The sequence below is a fragment of the Magnolia sinica genome, chromosome 6 (assembly GCF_029962835.1).
Source record: "Magnolia sinica isolate HGM2019 chromosome 6, MsV1, whole genome shotgun sequence".
In the NCBI taxonomy this organism is placed as follows: Eukaryota; Viridiplantae; Streptophyta; class Magnoliopsida; order Magnoliales; family Magnoliaceae; genus Magnolia; species Magnolia sinica.
Window position 1 is genome coordinate 26,356,197 of NC_080578.1, and position 18,366 is coordinate 26,374,562.

The window sequence follows — 18,366 nt, forward strand, 5'->3', positions numbered from 1 at the left end:
AGATAGATAGATAGTAGGGATTTGGGGGTTTTGAGAGGTGTAGAGTTAGGGATTTTGAGAGAGATAGGGATTTGGGGGTTTTGAGAGGTGTAGAGTTAGGGATTTTGAGAGAGATAGGGATTTAAGAGAGATCAGTGAAATAGGGAGAGATTTTGAGCATAAAAGGGGTCCCACACGTGCAGCCTATGTGCACAAGGAAGTGGCCGGTGGCGGCAGCTCGCGGAGATGGTTGTAGCCACGTGGGCTGCTGCCCTCCATGGCGGCGGTGTTCAGCAATGGCCCGACCATGCCATTTGCGTGGAAGTGAGTGGGGGCGGCGGTGCACCTGACCCGCGCTGGCACCACACCTACCTGTCCTAGGCGGCAGCCATGGCTACCTGCTGCTTCTATTTCTCCCCTTTTATTTTTTTATGGTGGTGGGTTACTGCTGTGTTTGCGGGTGAAGATGGGTTGTTGGCAGAGTTGGAGGAAGAAGATGGGGGTGGAGGAGATGAAGAAGAGGAGGAGGAGTTGGTGGTTTAGCTGCAACAATGGTGGTGATGGCTGATGGTGGTGATGCTGTTGGCGCTCTTGCTATAGCAATGGCCAAGGTTACATGGGCCCTATAATGATGTATTTATTTAATCCACACCATTCATCCATCTTCCGAGATCATTTTAGAGCATTAGGGCGTCCTTGGCCGTCGAATTTAATGGTATCAAATTGTATTATATGGGATTAACATCATGATTGCACAAGGATTGCATGTGTGGAAATTCCATGGTTTTGTAGCCATCCAATCCTATGTTTGGGATATAAAAATAAAAAATAAAAAATTGTAACCCAAAAACATTGGATTAAGCAAAATTCATGTTTGGTGGGCCCTGGAATTGAAATTAACGGACCAAATCTAAAATGGATTTAGTCCACTTGTACACATATATAACTAGAACGTCATGTGTAAATGGTGGATGGAAATGGATGACATGAATAAACTCATGCATCAATGTGGGGCCCACATGGGTAGTGGATTTCAAAATCCATGAAAATTCTTTATGAGACCAAATGAAATTTAATCCCATATAAATTTGCTCATCACTCTTCCTCTTTTATTTCCTCGACCATCTCTGATCATTCAAATGTTAGTGTGGACTTCAAAAGGAAGCTCAAACGAAAACGACGGTCATATCTGAGTTGGCGGTGGCCCATTTGGGCAAAATTATATCAGTTTTCACCGAAATTAGATTTTTCTTGCTCTACGTCTTCCCTTATTCTCATTTCTGACATCTTTCAATCATTTCGGGGTCAAGATCAATCTCAACAACCCAGTCAAAGTCCGCAGTGGCCCAAAATGGGTCAAAAAGGCCAGATTGGAGTCGGCGATGGCCCATTTGGGCAAAACTTTATCAATTTATGTCGAAATTAGATTTTTCTTAATCTATTCTTCCCCATTTTCCTAAATCCGACTTCGTTTTTCCCATCTCATGATCGAGGTGGGCCAGATAAATGCCTAATCAGAAGTAAAAATGATATGGGCCATTAGAACTTAAAACGGACATATCTCCTAAACTGAAATGAGTTACCAAATGTACCATACATGATTTTCAGGTAGGACAAGCTACTTTAGTTACCTAACCATATTTTTCTAGGTTAAGATACTTGATTTGTGAGTTCTCGTCTAAGCACAAGCCGAAATACCTCCCAGTGTTTCCAAGACCCAGACTCTGCCCTCGTCGGCACTATTCTCTCTTAATTTAACCATTTTCAAGATTAATTTCCTAAGATAAAGTCCAATTATTCAAGATGACTAAGGTTTTGGTCCTAGAGTTTTAAAGTCGCTAAGTTTTAGTGCACCCATCTATGTCAGTGAATGCATTATGGTGAGTCTACAGCCCACGGTCTAGTTTAATCCTAAACTCATGTTGTGATACCAACTTGTAATGCCCTAAATTTTGAGGGTCAAGCAAAGCTCAGCTTCCGATATTCCAGACATCACTTATGTTTTGCAGAAGCCAATATCCTGATTACTTTCACATTAGGTATTTGATCATGCATAGAATTATACTAAACAACGTATCATACTCCAGGTTTAATATAATTAAAGCAGATATGTAAATCAAAACATATATATATATATATCATGAAATTTCTTTCAGATTATGAGTCCACGGCTGGGTTTAATGTATCTAGATATTATTCCAAAATAATAAACAAAATGTAGTAATGTAACATCCAGCTAAGCCCATATATCCAGCGCTCCCTACCCAGAGGTACATAGCCTACATCAACCCATTCGAGAGCTAGAAATAGGAGAATTCCTCCTCCTCATCCATAAATGCCTACTCCAGTGTATCGGCATCAATGGTACCTAGATCTATACTAATGTCTGGTTGGTGTTTTAAAACACTATCCTATAGTGGGAGTGAGTGATCAACTCAGTGGTTCCATAAAGCAAAGGTTACACATGTTATCAAGTCAATCAATATAGTAGTGATAATGCAATGTAAAACAATCACTTCCTAACTACTCTTTTTAATGCGAGAACGGCGTTTATGAAATAATGCATGCTCTCACCAAACGACACTCCCTCAACACGCGACTCCAACCATCTATTTCGTACATGCCAACACTTCCTCAACATGCAACTTCAACCCCTATTTCGTCATATTCTAAACAAATGTAATGAGGTGCAAGAACATGTTAGCCGAGTGGTTAATTATGCCTATTCATCCTATAATTTAGGAAAGCTAGGAAACCTCTCTTTTTAAACATTGATCCCAACCGAATCACTAGGCATAGGACAACCGCAGCGGTCCTATGCTTGTGTTCTTGATCCATCTAGGTTCGTCACTCCTAGATAATTGCATACGATAGGCAAGTTGTAAAAAGGTGATGCTCGCGGTCACTACGGGGAGGCTCGTCACCATATTTGGCTCACGAGTCTTAAGGATCATGGTACAATGGTTAATGATGGATCTTTATAATAGTGAGGGGGGTACCTTAGATTCAAGCAATTATGCTCATACATGGTGAACATACAATAGGTCAATCGGTTCTTTAGGCATTTTTAATTGGTACAGGAGCACACTAACATAACCGGCATGGAGCGCGTGAGTGCCCCGCATAACCTAGCCACTCTCGATAGTCAATGTTCGACACGTATCATTCGAATTTACCCAGGGTGGCCAACCTAATTCGACCACCCAAATATAAAAATTTACCAGTTACTTAGACTACTCTCGTAGTCCTATTCCTATTTAAATAATGTTAACAAACATTCATAACACATGGGTTAATGTTCGATAATCAAATTTTTGATAAACTACTCATTTAGACATTTCATCGAACACATAAACAACATTACACTACAACTTGCAATCATCAATTCAATAAATATATATAAGTATACGTAAGACAGGAAGAAGCTCTACATTAATAATCATAAATCATTAACTAGAATGAAAGCATTGATAAATCGCAACCTAAGCACTTATAGTTTGTACCTTTCGGTAGTACACCCGACTCGGACTCGCTCCTAGGAATATGTTTCCAAGGAAGAATCATCGGCCACCTAAACCAGCACACGGGTTAGTTAGGATTGGAGAAAAATCCATTTGAAGACCTACATCTATAAGAAAGTTTGTAGTCTTTACCCTAAGTCGTAGTTGGAGAGGTTCCGACGGCGGGAGTGATGGTAGTTAGGCTTGCAAGTCAAATGGAGAAGAATCACCCTTCATAACAAGCACTACTCCAATCTCTCTCTTCCCTATCTTTCTCTTTTCTCCTCTCTATCACCTTAAGGTTTCTAAATTCGTATTTAGGGAAAATAGGGTAATTTGGGGGTCTTTTATAGCTCCAAATGGTGTGCAAATGGCCCTAAGGCCACTATATTTAGTACTTATACCCTATGGGCGGTCCTTTCTAACTAATGGAGCCCCCAAGAGGGCCCACGGGCTCATCCATGCCATGGGGTAGGTTCCCTATCAATGGATCAATGCTAAGATACAGTTTCAGTGCGATCGGATAAACAGATCGGTGGTGGAAAACCTGTGCCAGATCAATAATTAGTAATATTCAATCGAGGCCACAATTATACGAATATGTGTAGGGAATTTTTCTTACTCTACATGTGAAGTTTGGTCATAAACCGACGGTCCAAAATTCTCAATTTTGCGTAAGAGTGAACGACCCAATTCACTTAAGTTTTAGCTTCTTCCTTTAGGGTATTTGCACTTCTCACGCACTTGTCCCTCGACTCAAGTTGAGTGATTTTGGACACTACCCAGGTACGACTCGAGCCCAGTAAGGCAGACATTTCTCTATAATTTCAAGGCTAGCAGACCCCCAACGTGCGATCTAGGTTCCTTGCGGAGTTTCAGGGCATTCCCAAGAGGGGCGGCCCCTCGGAATCTCACTTGGGTTATCAAATGGTGGTACGTTAGTGTACTAGTGATCCTGAACTACATTTATTGGTAGGAATGGTGGCCCAAACTTAATTCCTTCTAATGCTAAGTAGTAACGCACACCTAGTCGTTGCTAGCTAGTCAAGTATGGCCCTTGGGTAGTCCTGTCCGTGGTTGAGCTCAGGTTTCAGTACAAAGTTTTCCAAGACGTTACATTCATATAAAGAATTCTCATATTTTATATACATGAGCCTAAAATAATAAAAAGAATCATCAATTAAGGTCACTTTGATAATTAACATATTTAATTTCAACCTTTAAATCTTACACTCAAGGATCACTCCATTGACCTACCCTCAATGGACCATCATTAAGTAGTTCGATTGGCCCAAGATATGCCTGATGTTAACCATCAATGGTGAGCGAATTTTATTTGAATTTATTTTTGGATTTTTCCTTTCTTTTATCAATATTCAGTATCAACTCCTAAAGCATGGGTAAGGGCATAAACCTGGGCCTAAGAAAGACTTAATATAAGAATGTGAAATAATTGCAATTATTTTCTTTAATTTAACTAACCAATTATTTTCATACGGGCCCGATCGTACTGTAAGTTGAAAATCCAAGTATGTTATGTGTATCTCCATAATGATCAGGTTTGTTTTTTATGGACCCCTTTTGATCAAATCTCCATGATTGACCCATAGTTCGGTCAAGAGCTAATGAATGTTTTCAAAATGTGTCGATTGAGCTACGAAATAAATTTAGTAGAATCCAATATGAAATGACTTAGATCCATTCAAAACATCTTGTTAACAACTATAATCATTTCGGCCATTTCTGAATAGGATCTGTCCAATACGATTGAACCATCTCGAATAACATATTAAATGTGAGAAAATTTTGGGTTAAAGTAGGCATCAATCTGTAGACACCCAACCCAGGCAAATATCTTGAGAAGGCTAAAGACAATCCAGGAATCATGATTAAATCCTAAACCCTAAATCCCAGCTTAAACTGAAACCTAACCCAAAACCCTGACCCAAACCTTAAACTTCCAATCCGCAACCTGAAACCCTAATCCAAACCGTTCAACCCACATACAGCCCCTGCCTATACCCTATACCCTGATATGAGCCCTTTACCCAAACCTAAGTCAACTTATCTAAACCCCAAAGCCCCAAAAAGAGGACTATCGGAGGAACCAGCGTACCAAACAAACCCACACACTTGAGCTCGGCTCGAGCCCTTACCGGGCGGTAGTCCAACTACCATCGAAGGTAGTTTGACTACCACCAGCAGTACTTGGAGTACCGCCGCTCGCGGCCCTCGTGTGATCTTCTGAGGACAGTTGTCCCAGCTTCCGAAAGTCAACTTTCTTCAGAAATTACCCCCTATCCGACTTTATTTGTTGTTTTACCAATCCCAAGAGCCAATGAGAGTGCGCCACGTGGCTTTTCTCTCCCCTCAACCACTCACAACTTGCCATATCAGCATTTACCCCTCTCAAACCCAGAAATTACCACATTGCCATTGGAGAAGGCTATAAATAGCCTTCTCCTCTTCACATTTAACAACAACTACTCCACATTTCCAAGCTTAAGTGAGAGGGAGAGAAAGAGAAAGGGAGAGAGTGAGGGTGAGGGAGAGCTCCCAAGCCTCCAAGATCAGATTTCTAGCCATCTCCTAGCCTCCTCCTAACCTTCTCAATCCCAAGTCTAACCCGGATTGGTTATGGTGTGACCCATATCTTAGCCTACTTAAGTTCTAGCCAAAGATCCTCTTACTTTATGCAAGCATTCATCATGACATTCATTCCCTTCTCAACCCCCCTGCTCCTCCAAATCTCTAGTGAACGTATGATTTGTAACTTGCCGTATACCGAATCCTGTCACATCAGAAATTTCTAGCGATCTAATCCTGTTTCTTACCTCTCTGCATAAGCACCATCACACCCACCTTCTAGACACACCATTAGATGTATGATCTGTGGCTTGCCGCATCAGAAATTCATGTGTGCGCCTAGTCCTATCTTGACCACATTATCCATCCCTTGAGATTGTTTTGCCACACAAAGTAGAGACCGTACGATCGTATGGGCAAATAGGGTGCCTAACATCTTCCCTCTTTGTAACCGAGGTCCTTTATCCGGAATCCCGGTTCACAGATCAGGAGTCAATTTAAGGTAGGAGAATCTTCGGTTTTCTCCAACCTTATGTTTTTCGTAGGTTCTAGCTGACTACGGAATTCTAAAATTAATTGGCTAGTGGCGACTCCAATATCCACAAATCAGCTTGCTAATCCCCACCTGCTAAACCATAAAATAGGCCAAATTTGCGTAGGCGCCAAATTTTCAATGTCTACAGAATGGCGACTCCAATATCCACAAATCAGCCTACTAATCCCCACCTGTCAAACCATAAAATACGCCAAATTTGCGTAGGCACCGAATTTTCAATATCTACAGAATGGCGACTCCACTGGGGATTTGCTAGCTCGCACTAGCTGAGACCCGACTTGAAAGTGTGTGGCACTTTAATCTCAAGGGACATCATCACTATATTCATACAAAAAAAAAACATCTTTGGCTACACTTGTTTAAGCATCAATTCAAACTATGACCACTCGATCCTAGGCAGCCATGACTTCTCATACTACCCATGATGAAGAACCGGTGGCTCCGCCAGCTTTTGAACCATCAGGGTCAGAACCAATCCATGCACCCACGCCAGTACCAGTGGTATAAACAGATTTGCTTGTCACAGCAGCCTTGAATAGAATGTCCCGGAACTTCAAAGCATTACAAGAGTTACTACTTCGCCTGGTACCAAGTGTAGTACCGAACACACAAGCGGCATAACCTAGCATACAGAACAGCTCAATCTCTCAGACCCCTTTCGCCTTTTCCCTCATTCTTCCAGCAAATCTTGTTCTCCCTCTCCCAGAAGAGTCAGCACAGGATCAACAGCAACCAGCAAATGGAAAAAATCCTCCCATACATCTCTACTCAGCACATCACAACAATCAGGTTACAACAAAAGTTCCCTCTAACGGGAACCACAGACAAGAACTGGCGAATGCCCACGAAGGGGGCCAGTTTCGAGTCCAACTCACTCCCCCCTAACAAGAGTAACATTCCAGAATTGGCAGATACCCCAGGTAGGAGCCATTTTTGAACATCGCACCCTCCTCCGAAAGGGAGCATTGTTCAATTCCAGCTACCTCCCGCCACCGGGTGCCCATATTCTTTCAAACAACCCCCCATTCTCGATCCATATGAAGAGGAAGTAACATAAGTCCTACAGCAAGGGGCAAGATATCCACAACAAAGCAAGTCAAAAATTGAGGAACTGCAAGAACAATTGCAAATGGTATAAAATCAGCTCTAAAGGCTGCAAGGAGTGGATCACTCATCCACCAAGTTCAGGGATTTGTGTCCCTTCCCGGACGCCCGAGTACCTCTGAACTTCGAGGTACCCAAATTTAAAAGGTATGATGGTAGTGGGTGCCCCACAGCACATCTAAAATCATTTTGTGGGGAACTCAATGTGATAACAAGGAACGATGGAGCCTTGATACGGCTCTTCCAGAAATCCCTTAAGGGCGATACTTTGGATTGGTACACTTCGCTGGACAGCCATTAAATCAGAACCTGGGAAAGAATCTCCCTGGCATTCATTGATAGATTTTCATATAACCTGAACATGCCTCCGAGAAGGTCTGACCTGGCTGCCCTGAGACAAAAAAAATGACGAGTCTTTGTCAACATACGTAGGGCGATGGCAGGCTATAGCAGCTCGAATGAGAAACCTCATCGATGACGAAGAGCAAATATCTATGATCATCCATTCAGTGAATCCCAACATTTCAGGATATCTAATCTCATATCCTTACGTAAATTTCTCCCAACTCATTCAAGCTAGTAAACAGGTGGAAGTCGGGATCAGAGCCAGAACCATTTCTCCATGGCCGCATTAGGCCCCCTCAATCAAAAGAAACAAAGTCGAGGGGAAACCTGCCGGATATGGAAATGGAAATAGTACTGCACCCGCACAACGTACCATAAAGGTCAACCATATTGTCGCTAATGCTCAAGGCAACCAGTACACTCTGCAACCGAAGTCATAACAAAATAGGCAGTACCAGCCACCGAACCAACAATACTAACCACAGCAAGCCCAGCAGGGACATCAGGCACAGCCGCCCCAACAACAACAACAGCCTAGAGGAAATGCGCAATACAAAACAGGCAATGTTAGGCAGAAAGTTCACCCCTTTAACAAAAACATATAATCAGGTTCTAACAATGTTGATGCAAAAGCAACTTTTAACACCACTCTAGCCTTGACTTCCGCCAAATCTCCTGCCACCAGAATACAATGAAAATTAGTATTGCGCATATCACTAGGCTCCTGGCCATCTAACGGATCGCTACTTCTCTTTGAAAATTGTGATCCAAGATTTAATCGAAAGCCAAAAGATCGCAATTACCCCGCAGACTAATAATATGGCTCAGGCTAACATTCTCCAAAATCCTCTGTCATCGCATCAAGCGGGACCCAGCACATCCAGCACCTCTACCGTCAATCATATTGAGGGAGGGCATCCCGCATACTCCTCTCCACATCATTCCATACAAGTAATCATGCCCGATACAACAACTCGAACATGAGGATACCAACAAGCACCACCGCCTGGGCCACAAGTAATCCTTGAAGCAGCACCAACAATATAGCCTCTCATTTTCCTTGAAGCAGCACCAATAACACAGCCTCTTATTCTTTGAAGCAGCACCAATAGTGTAGCCTCTTATTTTCTTCGAAGCAACACCCAACAGGTCTTAGTCTCCCATCTTTCAAGGGGCATCCCCAGCGCCCACCAGGTCACATCCTCAACACCTCGCTCCCCAAGGGACACATTCAGCCCCAACCCCAACAAATCCAAACTGGTTGGATTTCAAACCCCTCATTCTTCCAATAGGCCTCTTGGATCTAGCCCCGTTAACCTTGCAAGAGGCACCCTCGGTCCAAACACCAAGCTTCCTAATGCCTCACCAATGGCACATGCCCGAAGAGTCACTCCCATACCTCATGAGAAGGAAGAAAACTCCATTGCCAAACCCCACCAAGATTCGGCCCCACTCCAAGAGAAATCATCAAGTCCATCACAAAAAGTTCCAGCTGCAATCCCTCAGCCTCAAGAACCAATGATATACCTGGAAGGAAGGACGGTTCTCTCCTACAACCCAAAAGCAGTCCCATGGCATTACCCAGAATGCGCTGAAGTAAGCAACAACAGGAGGTATTTTAGGAGAGATAACCAGAACCCAAAAGAAACCCGAGGAACTTTGTCGAGAACCACTCATAAACCGATGCTGCTTACGATATAGCATCCCAACGCAAATCCATTCTTGCATAAATTTCCATCTGGGAACTTATATGTACATTAAGATCGCATCGAGAAATCTTTACGAAAACATTAAATGATGCACATATCTCCCCTGACGTACCTCCCGAAATGGTGACATGTATGATCGGTCAACTCCTTACACCATGAGCCATCACTTGATGAGTTGCCCCCATAAGGACGCAAACATGGGCGTTCATTAAACGTAGCTGTCCGTTACCAAAATTTCAAGGTCCCACTCGTGCTCATAGATAACGAATCAAGCTTGAATGTCTGCCCTTTGAGGACTGCCAAATGTTTAGGGATAAAACCGTCTTCCTTTCGACCCAGTACTATGAGCGTCTGAGCCTTCGATAACTCTCGGAGGCAAGTCAAGGTAGAAATCAACATTGAGATACAAATTGGGTTAGATATGACACTTGTCACATTCCAGGTCATTGACATCCCTGCCTCATTTAACCTTCTATTCGGGCGGCCATGGCTCCACGCTGTTGGAGTCATCCCATCCACTCTCCATCAAATGGTTAAATTCCCTTCAGAAAATTGAATCATCTCGATGCTGGCCGAGCCAGAAATTATCCTACTAGTGACGGTCAATATCCCAGAAACCGACATCCCAGCGATTAACGTTCAGCACGCAGAGGATGACATATCATATTACAGTTTTTAATTCAAAATTGTGAACTCAATCGCCAACCCATACCCTCTCGCTGCTGAATATGTCATCCCCCTGCTGAGCGATTAATTCTGAACTACCAAACTGAATTCCATCAGAAAGGAATGGTAGTGAAGCTAGCACATGCCAACGTGCAAAGACAGGGGTTGGGATATCAACTAATGCCAGAAGATCAGGTCAAAAGGTCGAAAAAGAGGGAACCATTCAAATGCACACCCATTAAGTTCGTCAGGGCTGGGACAGTTTGTGAGGACACGATGATCTCCCTTGAGGACCACCTTCAGCGGCTCAAACTCATAGAACATTCTAGCCAGGAGTCCATTTGGCCACTGATAAGGTGGGACAAGATCCTCGGGATATCAAAAGCACATCCTATGCTAGGGGAAGAATCCCCATATCCGTTACATGAGGCTAGGGGCATGGACGCAGGTCCACCCACGAAGGACCCAAAACCAGAGGTTCCCCTTACAAAAGACACAGGCAAGAACAGGGAGACACCCACCTCTACCCACAGTCAGGGAGAAACATCCCCGTCAACAGCTCAGCAGCACAAAGGGCCAAAGCAGTCCATTCATTGGATAGACAAAGGGAAGTGGCCCTCCCCAGATTGGACAGACATCAAGGTAGGAGCTAGAAGAGCTCCAACTTCTAGGCGAAGAAATTGAATCAGATTCTGACTTTGAGCCCAGTCCAACAGACATCATGGTCATCAAGATAGATGACCCACAGGAACAGAAGGATCGAAAGGGGGAAAGAACCAGGATGGACAGTTATCCCCCTAACGATTGAATCAGCCGGCAAACCACCACGGATGTCGGCCTAAAAAAACGCTAATGTAAATAGTAGTTGGTGCCCCGAATCAGGACAGGACCAATCATGGTTCGCAACACCCTCCTGTTCAGGACCCCTTGGCAACACAAAAAAATAAAAAAAAAATTAAAACACAAAAACATCACATATTCTAAAAAGTTCAAAAACATCAAATATTTCCCAAAATCACAAAACTGCAGAAAATCCCCAAAATACAAAAACAACAGAAAAACTTTCAAAAATCATTATGCCAAACACTTCACACGCAGTGCAAGAGTTCAAGGTCGACTCGTATGATTTCGATCTAGAATTAGACTTCGAACTCATGGGTTTGGATGAAGCCCTGGATGAGGAAAATGATGATATAACTCTTGAACTTGAAGACTCTCTTGAAAGGTTTGAAACAAAGGCCAATGTTGTGGCATATGATTTTGAAGTTGTGAACTTGGGATCAGCAGAACTCCCTAGAGAAGTGCACATAGGTAGATCACTGTCCCCAGAGAACAAGCAGAAGATGATGGAATTCCCAAGACCAAGGTTATCCAATTTTATTTTCTCTTAGGAATACATGTCAGGGCTCGATGAAGATTTGGTGGTACACCATTTGCCAACAAAGCTTGACATGAAGCCTATCAAGCAGAGGCTACGAAGAATGAAGCCAGAATGGGCCCTTAAGGTCCGTGATGAAGTCATCAAACAATACAATAAGGGATTCCTGGTAGTTTCCAACTACCCAGAATGGCTCGCAAATATCATACCAGTTCCAAAGAAGGATGGCAAAGTCAAGATGTGCATCGACTTCAGGGATCTCAATAAAGCAAGCCCTAAAGACAACTTCCCTTTGCCTCACATCGATACGCTGGTGGATAATACTGCTGGACACAAGATCTTCTCCTTCATGGATGGCTTTTTCGGCTACAATCAGATCAAGATGGTCATCGAAGATTGTGAGAAGACTTCTTTCATCACATCATGGGGAACCTTCTGCTATTGGGTTATGCCCTTTGGGTTAAAGAATGTGGGAGCTACATATCAATGAGCCATGACTGCCTTCTTTCATGACATGATAAACAAGGAAATAGAGGTCTATGTGGAAGATATGATCATCAAATCTCGCACAATCAAAGGACATTTTGAAGACCTCAAATTCAAGCTTCGCCTCAACTCGCAACAGTGTGTCTTCGGTGTAACTAGAGGCAAGTTGTTAGGCTTCATCATCAGTGAAGATGGCATCCGGGTAGACGAAACCAAGACTAAGGCAATCATCAAAATGCCACCGCCCAAGACTAAAAAAGAAATTTGGGGCTTCCTTAGACCGATTCATCGCACAGCTCACTCCAGTCTGTGAGCCCATATTCAAGCTTCTACGGAAGAACTCGCTAAAGGAATGGAATGACGATTGCCAAGCAGCCTTCGGAAGGATCAAGAAGTACCTGCTAAACCCTCCAGTGCTCATGCCACCTACTCTGGGCAGGCCATTATTATTTTATATCTCCATCGTAGCAGAAGCAATTGGGTGCATTCTCGGCCAACACGACGACACAAGAAGAAAGGAGTAAGCGATCTACTACCTAAGCCGACGATTCACAAGCTATGAAGCCAAATATTCTAGCTTAGAAAAAAATGTGCCTCGCCCTGGTTTAGGCAACGCAACGATTACGACAGTACATGATCGCTCACCCAATCCTTCTGCTCACCCACATGGATCCATTGAAGTATTTGTTCGAGAAACCAGCACTAACAGGCAGGATTGCAAAATGCCAACTACTGCTTTCCGAATTTGACATCACCTATGTCACTCAAAAAGTAATCAAGGGGCAAGCACTAGCCGATCACCTAGCAGCACACTCTCTGCTTGATTACCAACCACTGAAGACTTTCTTCCCTGATGAGGACATCCTCCTGATTGAGGAAGAAGAAGGAAGAAAGGTGGGAGAGTGGACGCTCTTCTTCGATGGAGCCACAAACTCAAAAGGAAGTGGAGTAGGCATCATACTCTACTCTCCCAATGACATTCCAATTCCTAAATCCAGGCGATTGGCGTTCCAATGCACTAACAACATAGCTGAATATGAAGCATGCATTGCTGGTTTAAGAGAAACCATCATCCTCAACATTAAGAAGTTGCGAGTCTTCGGCGATTCACAGCTCATTATCAATCAAACAAATGGCGACTGGAGGACTAAGGATGAAAAGTTGATCCCTTATCACGTATATCTGGAGAATCTCACTAAGAAATTTGAAAAGATTACATTCTCTTACATGCCCTGAGCTAAGAACCAATTTGTAGATGCCCTGGCGACACTCGCCTCGATGCTGGAGATCCCGAAAGGAGCCGCTGAATGGGAACTTACCGTTGAACTTCAGGATGAACCCGCGTTCTGCCTACAGATAGACGAGGCTGAGACCTCTCCAAATGACCAACCATGGTACACAGACATCAAAGAATATCTCGAGCGTTAGAAGTTCCCAGAAAGAGCGACATCAACTGATCGTTGCACTATCCAGCGGCTAGCGGCCTAGCTCACGATCATAGGGGATATCCTATAAAAGCAATCCTTCAACCAAGTCCTTCTCCGCTGAGTGGACGAAATAGAAGTAGCACAGATCATGTAAGAAGTCCACGAAGGACTATGCGGCCACGTATAAACGGACACATGATGGCAAAGAAGATTCTACGACTCGGTTACTATTGGTTGATAATGGAGACATATTACTGCAGACATGTCAGGGAGTGCTTTAAATGCCAAGAGCATGCAAATCATATCCATGCGCCTGCTTCCAAACTCTGTAACTTGATGGCACCATGGCCCTTCTCTATATGGGGGCTGGACATCATCGACAAGGTCAGCCCCAAAGCTTCAAACGGGAATGAATACATCTTGGTGGCAGTAAATTACTTCACCAAGTGGATAGAGGTAACATCCCACACCACCATCACAGCATCTCATGTGGTCAAGTTTATGAAAAATAATATCATCAGTCAATATGGGAGCCCTCAGGCCATTATTACAGACAACAGAACTCCATTCGTCAATAAAAGGATGGGCGATTTCCTCAATAAGTTCAAGATTCAACATCATAGGTCAAGTCCCTACCGTCCTCAAATGAATGGTGTGGTCGAAGCCGCAAACAAGACTATCATCCGCATACTAGAGAAAATGGTGAAGACATATCGCAACTGATCGGAGATGCTTCCTTACGCACTCTGGGCCTATCGGACGTCTGTACGGTCTGCTACAGGCGCAACTCCATATGAGCTACGGAATGGAAGTAGTGCTGCCAGTTGAAATCGAAATTCCATCACTTCGGATATTGCTGGAAAGCCAAGTCGAGGAAGGCGAGTGGCAACAAACAAGGTATGATGAACTGCATCTGGCAGATGAAAAGTGCATGCGTGCGCTAAGCAACTCCCAATGTTATGAAAGAAGGATTGCTCGGGCCTACAACAAGAGGGTCCGGAAGAGAAGTTTCAAAGTCGACGACATGGTCATTAAGCTTATCTTACGGCCACACTTACCAGATCCCAGAGGGAAATTCAAACCCTCTTGGGATGGACCGTTGATCATTCGAGAAGTACTCCTAGGAGGCGCTCTTCGGCTTACCAATCTGAGAGGAGAAGATCTTCTCGAGCTCATCAACACCGATAACGTGAAAATCTATTACGGGTAACCATACCCAACCCTGTCAACGATTACAATCACTAAGCTGTACCCATTACTTTCCCCAACAAAAGTAAAAATAAGAAATAAAAATATCCGCCCATCATTTCTCCCACAAAAAAAAAGCACAGATACAAAAAAAAAAAAAAATAGACAAGAGAAAAAGAAAATACAAGAAGTCTCAAAAAGAAAATCAAGAAGGAGAAGGAAATAAGTCCAGCCCATATCTCTAAAAATTCGACCAAAACCAGCTTACGATTGTAATCAAAGACAAGGACAGGAAGGTGACCAGTTGGCCGGTTATGAAGGAAGTCGCTCCCGACACTCCAAAATATTAAAATTTAAAAAAAGAGAGAGAAAGGCATGCCCAAGCAAAAAGGGCGAGGTGAAAACCCAAAAGGGCGCCTTGAGTAAAAACAACAGGCATATAGCGGACTTGGTGAAAACCTGAAAAGGCACCAAGGGTAAAAACAGCATAGTTGCTAAGGGGCAGGCAAGATAAAAAATCCGGGACGTAGTGAAAATCTAAAAGGACACTACGGGCAAAAATAATGAGAAGAGCTGGACGTAGTGAAAACCTGGAAAGACGCTACGGGCAAAAATGGCTGAAAAAATAAAATAAAAGTTCAGGTATAAAAGAAGTCAAGGCAACAAACACCACAACAAAGGGATACAAGGGAAGATCAACTTCGGATCAGTGTTCTATCAAACTTTGCTCAAATCTAAAGGACGCAATCCTGGACACCCTCTCAGGGAACCAAGATCCCAAGTACACAATCCAGATTACTGAACACAACGTGGGCTGAGCCCAATATTCTGATCTCAATCATCCAAAGCACAAACCCAAATACAAGGAAGCACTGGCAAATTTGGCATAAACAAAAATTTTCATTCCTTTAAAACATCTTTTTTACAAGTACATTGCTTTCTTTCTTCACAAAAAACCAAAAAAATAAAAAAAATCCATGCATAACAAGACAAGCAGCAGGTCGAGACTGGAAACTCTAGGTAAGCTCCTATCACTCATACATCGACAGCCTCTGCCCAAGCCTCTCTATCTCCATGAGCAGGTAGAAAATCTCGTCTCTCTCCAGGCGATGTGGAGCGAGCATGCTCTCATCACATCGTCTCCCAACGGCCAACCGGCGAGCCATATCCTCATAAGAATGGCGAAGAACGACAATCTCAGAAATAAGGTGGCCGTGCGTCGCAAGAAGAAACGATGGATCAATGAATAGTCACTCTTCAAATGCCTTCAGAGAATCATCAACACATGAAGAGGACGAAGCAGTATCACCAACCATATCTCGATCAGCAGCCTTATCCGCCAAGTGCCAACCTAGAACCTGACGATAAAGTGACTGTTCAGCAACCCATCACTGGTATGGCACTGTTGCCAAGGGAGGAGCCCAAGACTCAAACTCCAGAGCTACCGCATCCAAAGAACCCTGCCACGATATCCAGACTCGCCTACAAAGTATCAAGTCGGAAGGAAGAGGAGCATGCCCAAATCCAGAAAAGGTGAAGTCCGGGACATCCTGCCAGAAACCAAACTGACGAAGAAACCACACAAGATGGTAAGAGCAATACCCTCAAAGACCCAGCAACAGTAAGGGAATGCGATCTGCGTTACAAATCAACGACGAGCGATAGAGCCAGGGAGCCTCCCATCTAATCTCCCATCCTCAGAGCTGGGAAAGCATACAGCGATATAGTGACTTGGTGGCCTCAACACTTGAAGGAAGGCTATTGAGCAACAGGGACAGCACATCCTCACGATGAGAGTCAGGCTGCAAAAGCAGAGGGGTCATATAAAAGTGCTCCCACAGCCACACCTGGGAAAAAGCGCAAGTCAAATAGATAACAAAGTAGAGGAAAGAGGACAAGAGAAAAAAGTACCTGGAGGAATGTGCAGCAACCTCTGAGGATACGAGTCCGACCGAGAGAACACTCGGTCAGCCCCAAAAAGAGTTCTGCCATCACCACAGAAACGATGCCCCTACGAAACAGAATGCGGAAAAATATGTCTAGTAAAATTGCCAGCGATGACTGCCGCCAGCCTGAGAAAAGCAACTGAGCCAAGACACAAAATATCAGTGCATTCAAACACTGAAGCTGGAGATCTGACCCAGGGCCTCCACGGGCGGTAGAACAACCATCGTATAAAAGCTCAAGTGAAAGTTCATCAACCTGACCCTCTATAGTGGGAAGAGCAGTTAGAAACCCAAACTAAGAGATCAGATTAGCAGAACTAACTGGCTCAGATGACGGAACATAAGGCTCCCGGGTAAGAGGAAGACCAGACAGACGTGCAAACTCCTCCAACGATGGGCCCAGCTCAAGTCATTGAAGGAAAACAGATTCAGCACCGAAACCCAATCATACAAAGCCACACTCAATAGTCGCCAGTCTAGGTGAACTCGGTGGAAGTGAAGAATCTCTCGGAAACCCAAAGAGCCCAACTCAAAGATCTCAGACTCAGTCAAGCTCTCGATCCAGATGTGCAGTCACTCAGAACAGGTACCAAGTGGCTGCAATCGGCAAGTCCGAACAGGCACACCCTCTACGATTTGGATCCTCGGGTCAGCAGGAGAATCATAAAAAATGGGCATCCCCTCGTCCAACAGATCTATCTCATGGTGGTGGAAGAAACCAGACTCACCCATCGCGTCCCACAGAGTGTCCTGAAAAGCTGCAACAGGTGGGCCCGAGCCGCCAACGATTGCCACATCAGGAACAGTCTGGGAAGTACATGCTCCAGGAGCGGCAACACCTAAGGTACCCCAATAGCTGACTGGACCAGTATCCTGATCCCCAACAACAGCTACATGTCCCATCACCGCCTCGAAGTCCATACCAAAAATCTGAACCAAGCCATCCGCAAGAAGTCCATTACCTATCAGATCCAAAATGCCTAAACCGCCAGGGTGAGGCCCGCAACCCATCGGGTCCCGATCTGTCCCATCCATACCATCCACCATCACCATACTATCATCCACCCCATCCATGGGTCCATTGATCATATCGTCCATCACTATCATCATATCATCAATACCATCAAACCCATCCCTCCTCATCATGCTGACATCCACAAACCCCGGTGGCCCATCTGGTGTAGATCCATCAAGCCCATCCAACCCGATCAATCCTTCCCTATAACCACCATCAAACCCATTAAGCTCATCCATCCCCCAACCTCAAACCCTTCATTAATGGAGGTGGGAGCCATGCCATAAATAGCATTAATTTCCTCCAAAGAATTCATCATCCCACCACCAACCGTCATCAATCCATCCATAAAGGGATCCTCTCCACCATTTATGGACCTACCAACCTCTCCACCATTTATGGGCCCACCAATCCCCTCATCATATCCAGTCATAATAACTCCAAAAAAAGGAAAGAAAGGAAAGGACAAAAGATGAAGAAG

At 44.1% G+C, this 18,366-nt stretch overlaps 1 protein-coding gene across 1 annotated transcript; it reads left to right on the forward strand.

Moving 5' to 3' along the window:
* Window positions 1-12,975: 12,975 nt before the first annotated feature.
* On the forward strand, window positions 12,976-13,545 carry LOC131249571 (uncharacterized). Its single transcript, XM_058250373.1, has one exon. The coding sequence runs from the start codon at window positions 12,976-12,978 to the stop codon at window positions 13,543-13,545; it is 570 nt and encodes a 189-aa protein (XP_058106356.1).
* Window positions 13,546-18,366: the final 4,821 nt, after the last annotated feature.

Excerpts from the sequence above, each read along its gene's own strand:
- LOC131249571 (XM_058250373.1), top strand. The coding sequence starts at position 12,976 with ATGGATCCATTGAAGTATTTGTTCGAGAAACCAGCACTAACAGGCAGG.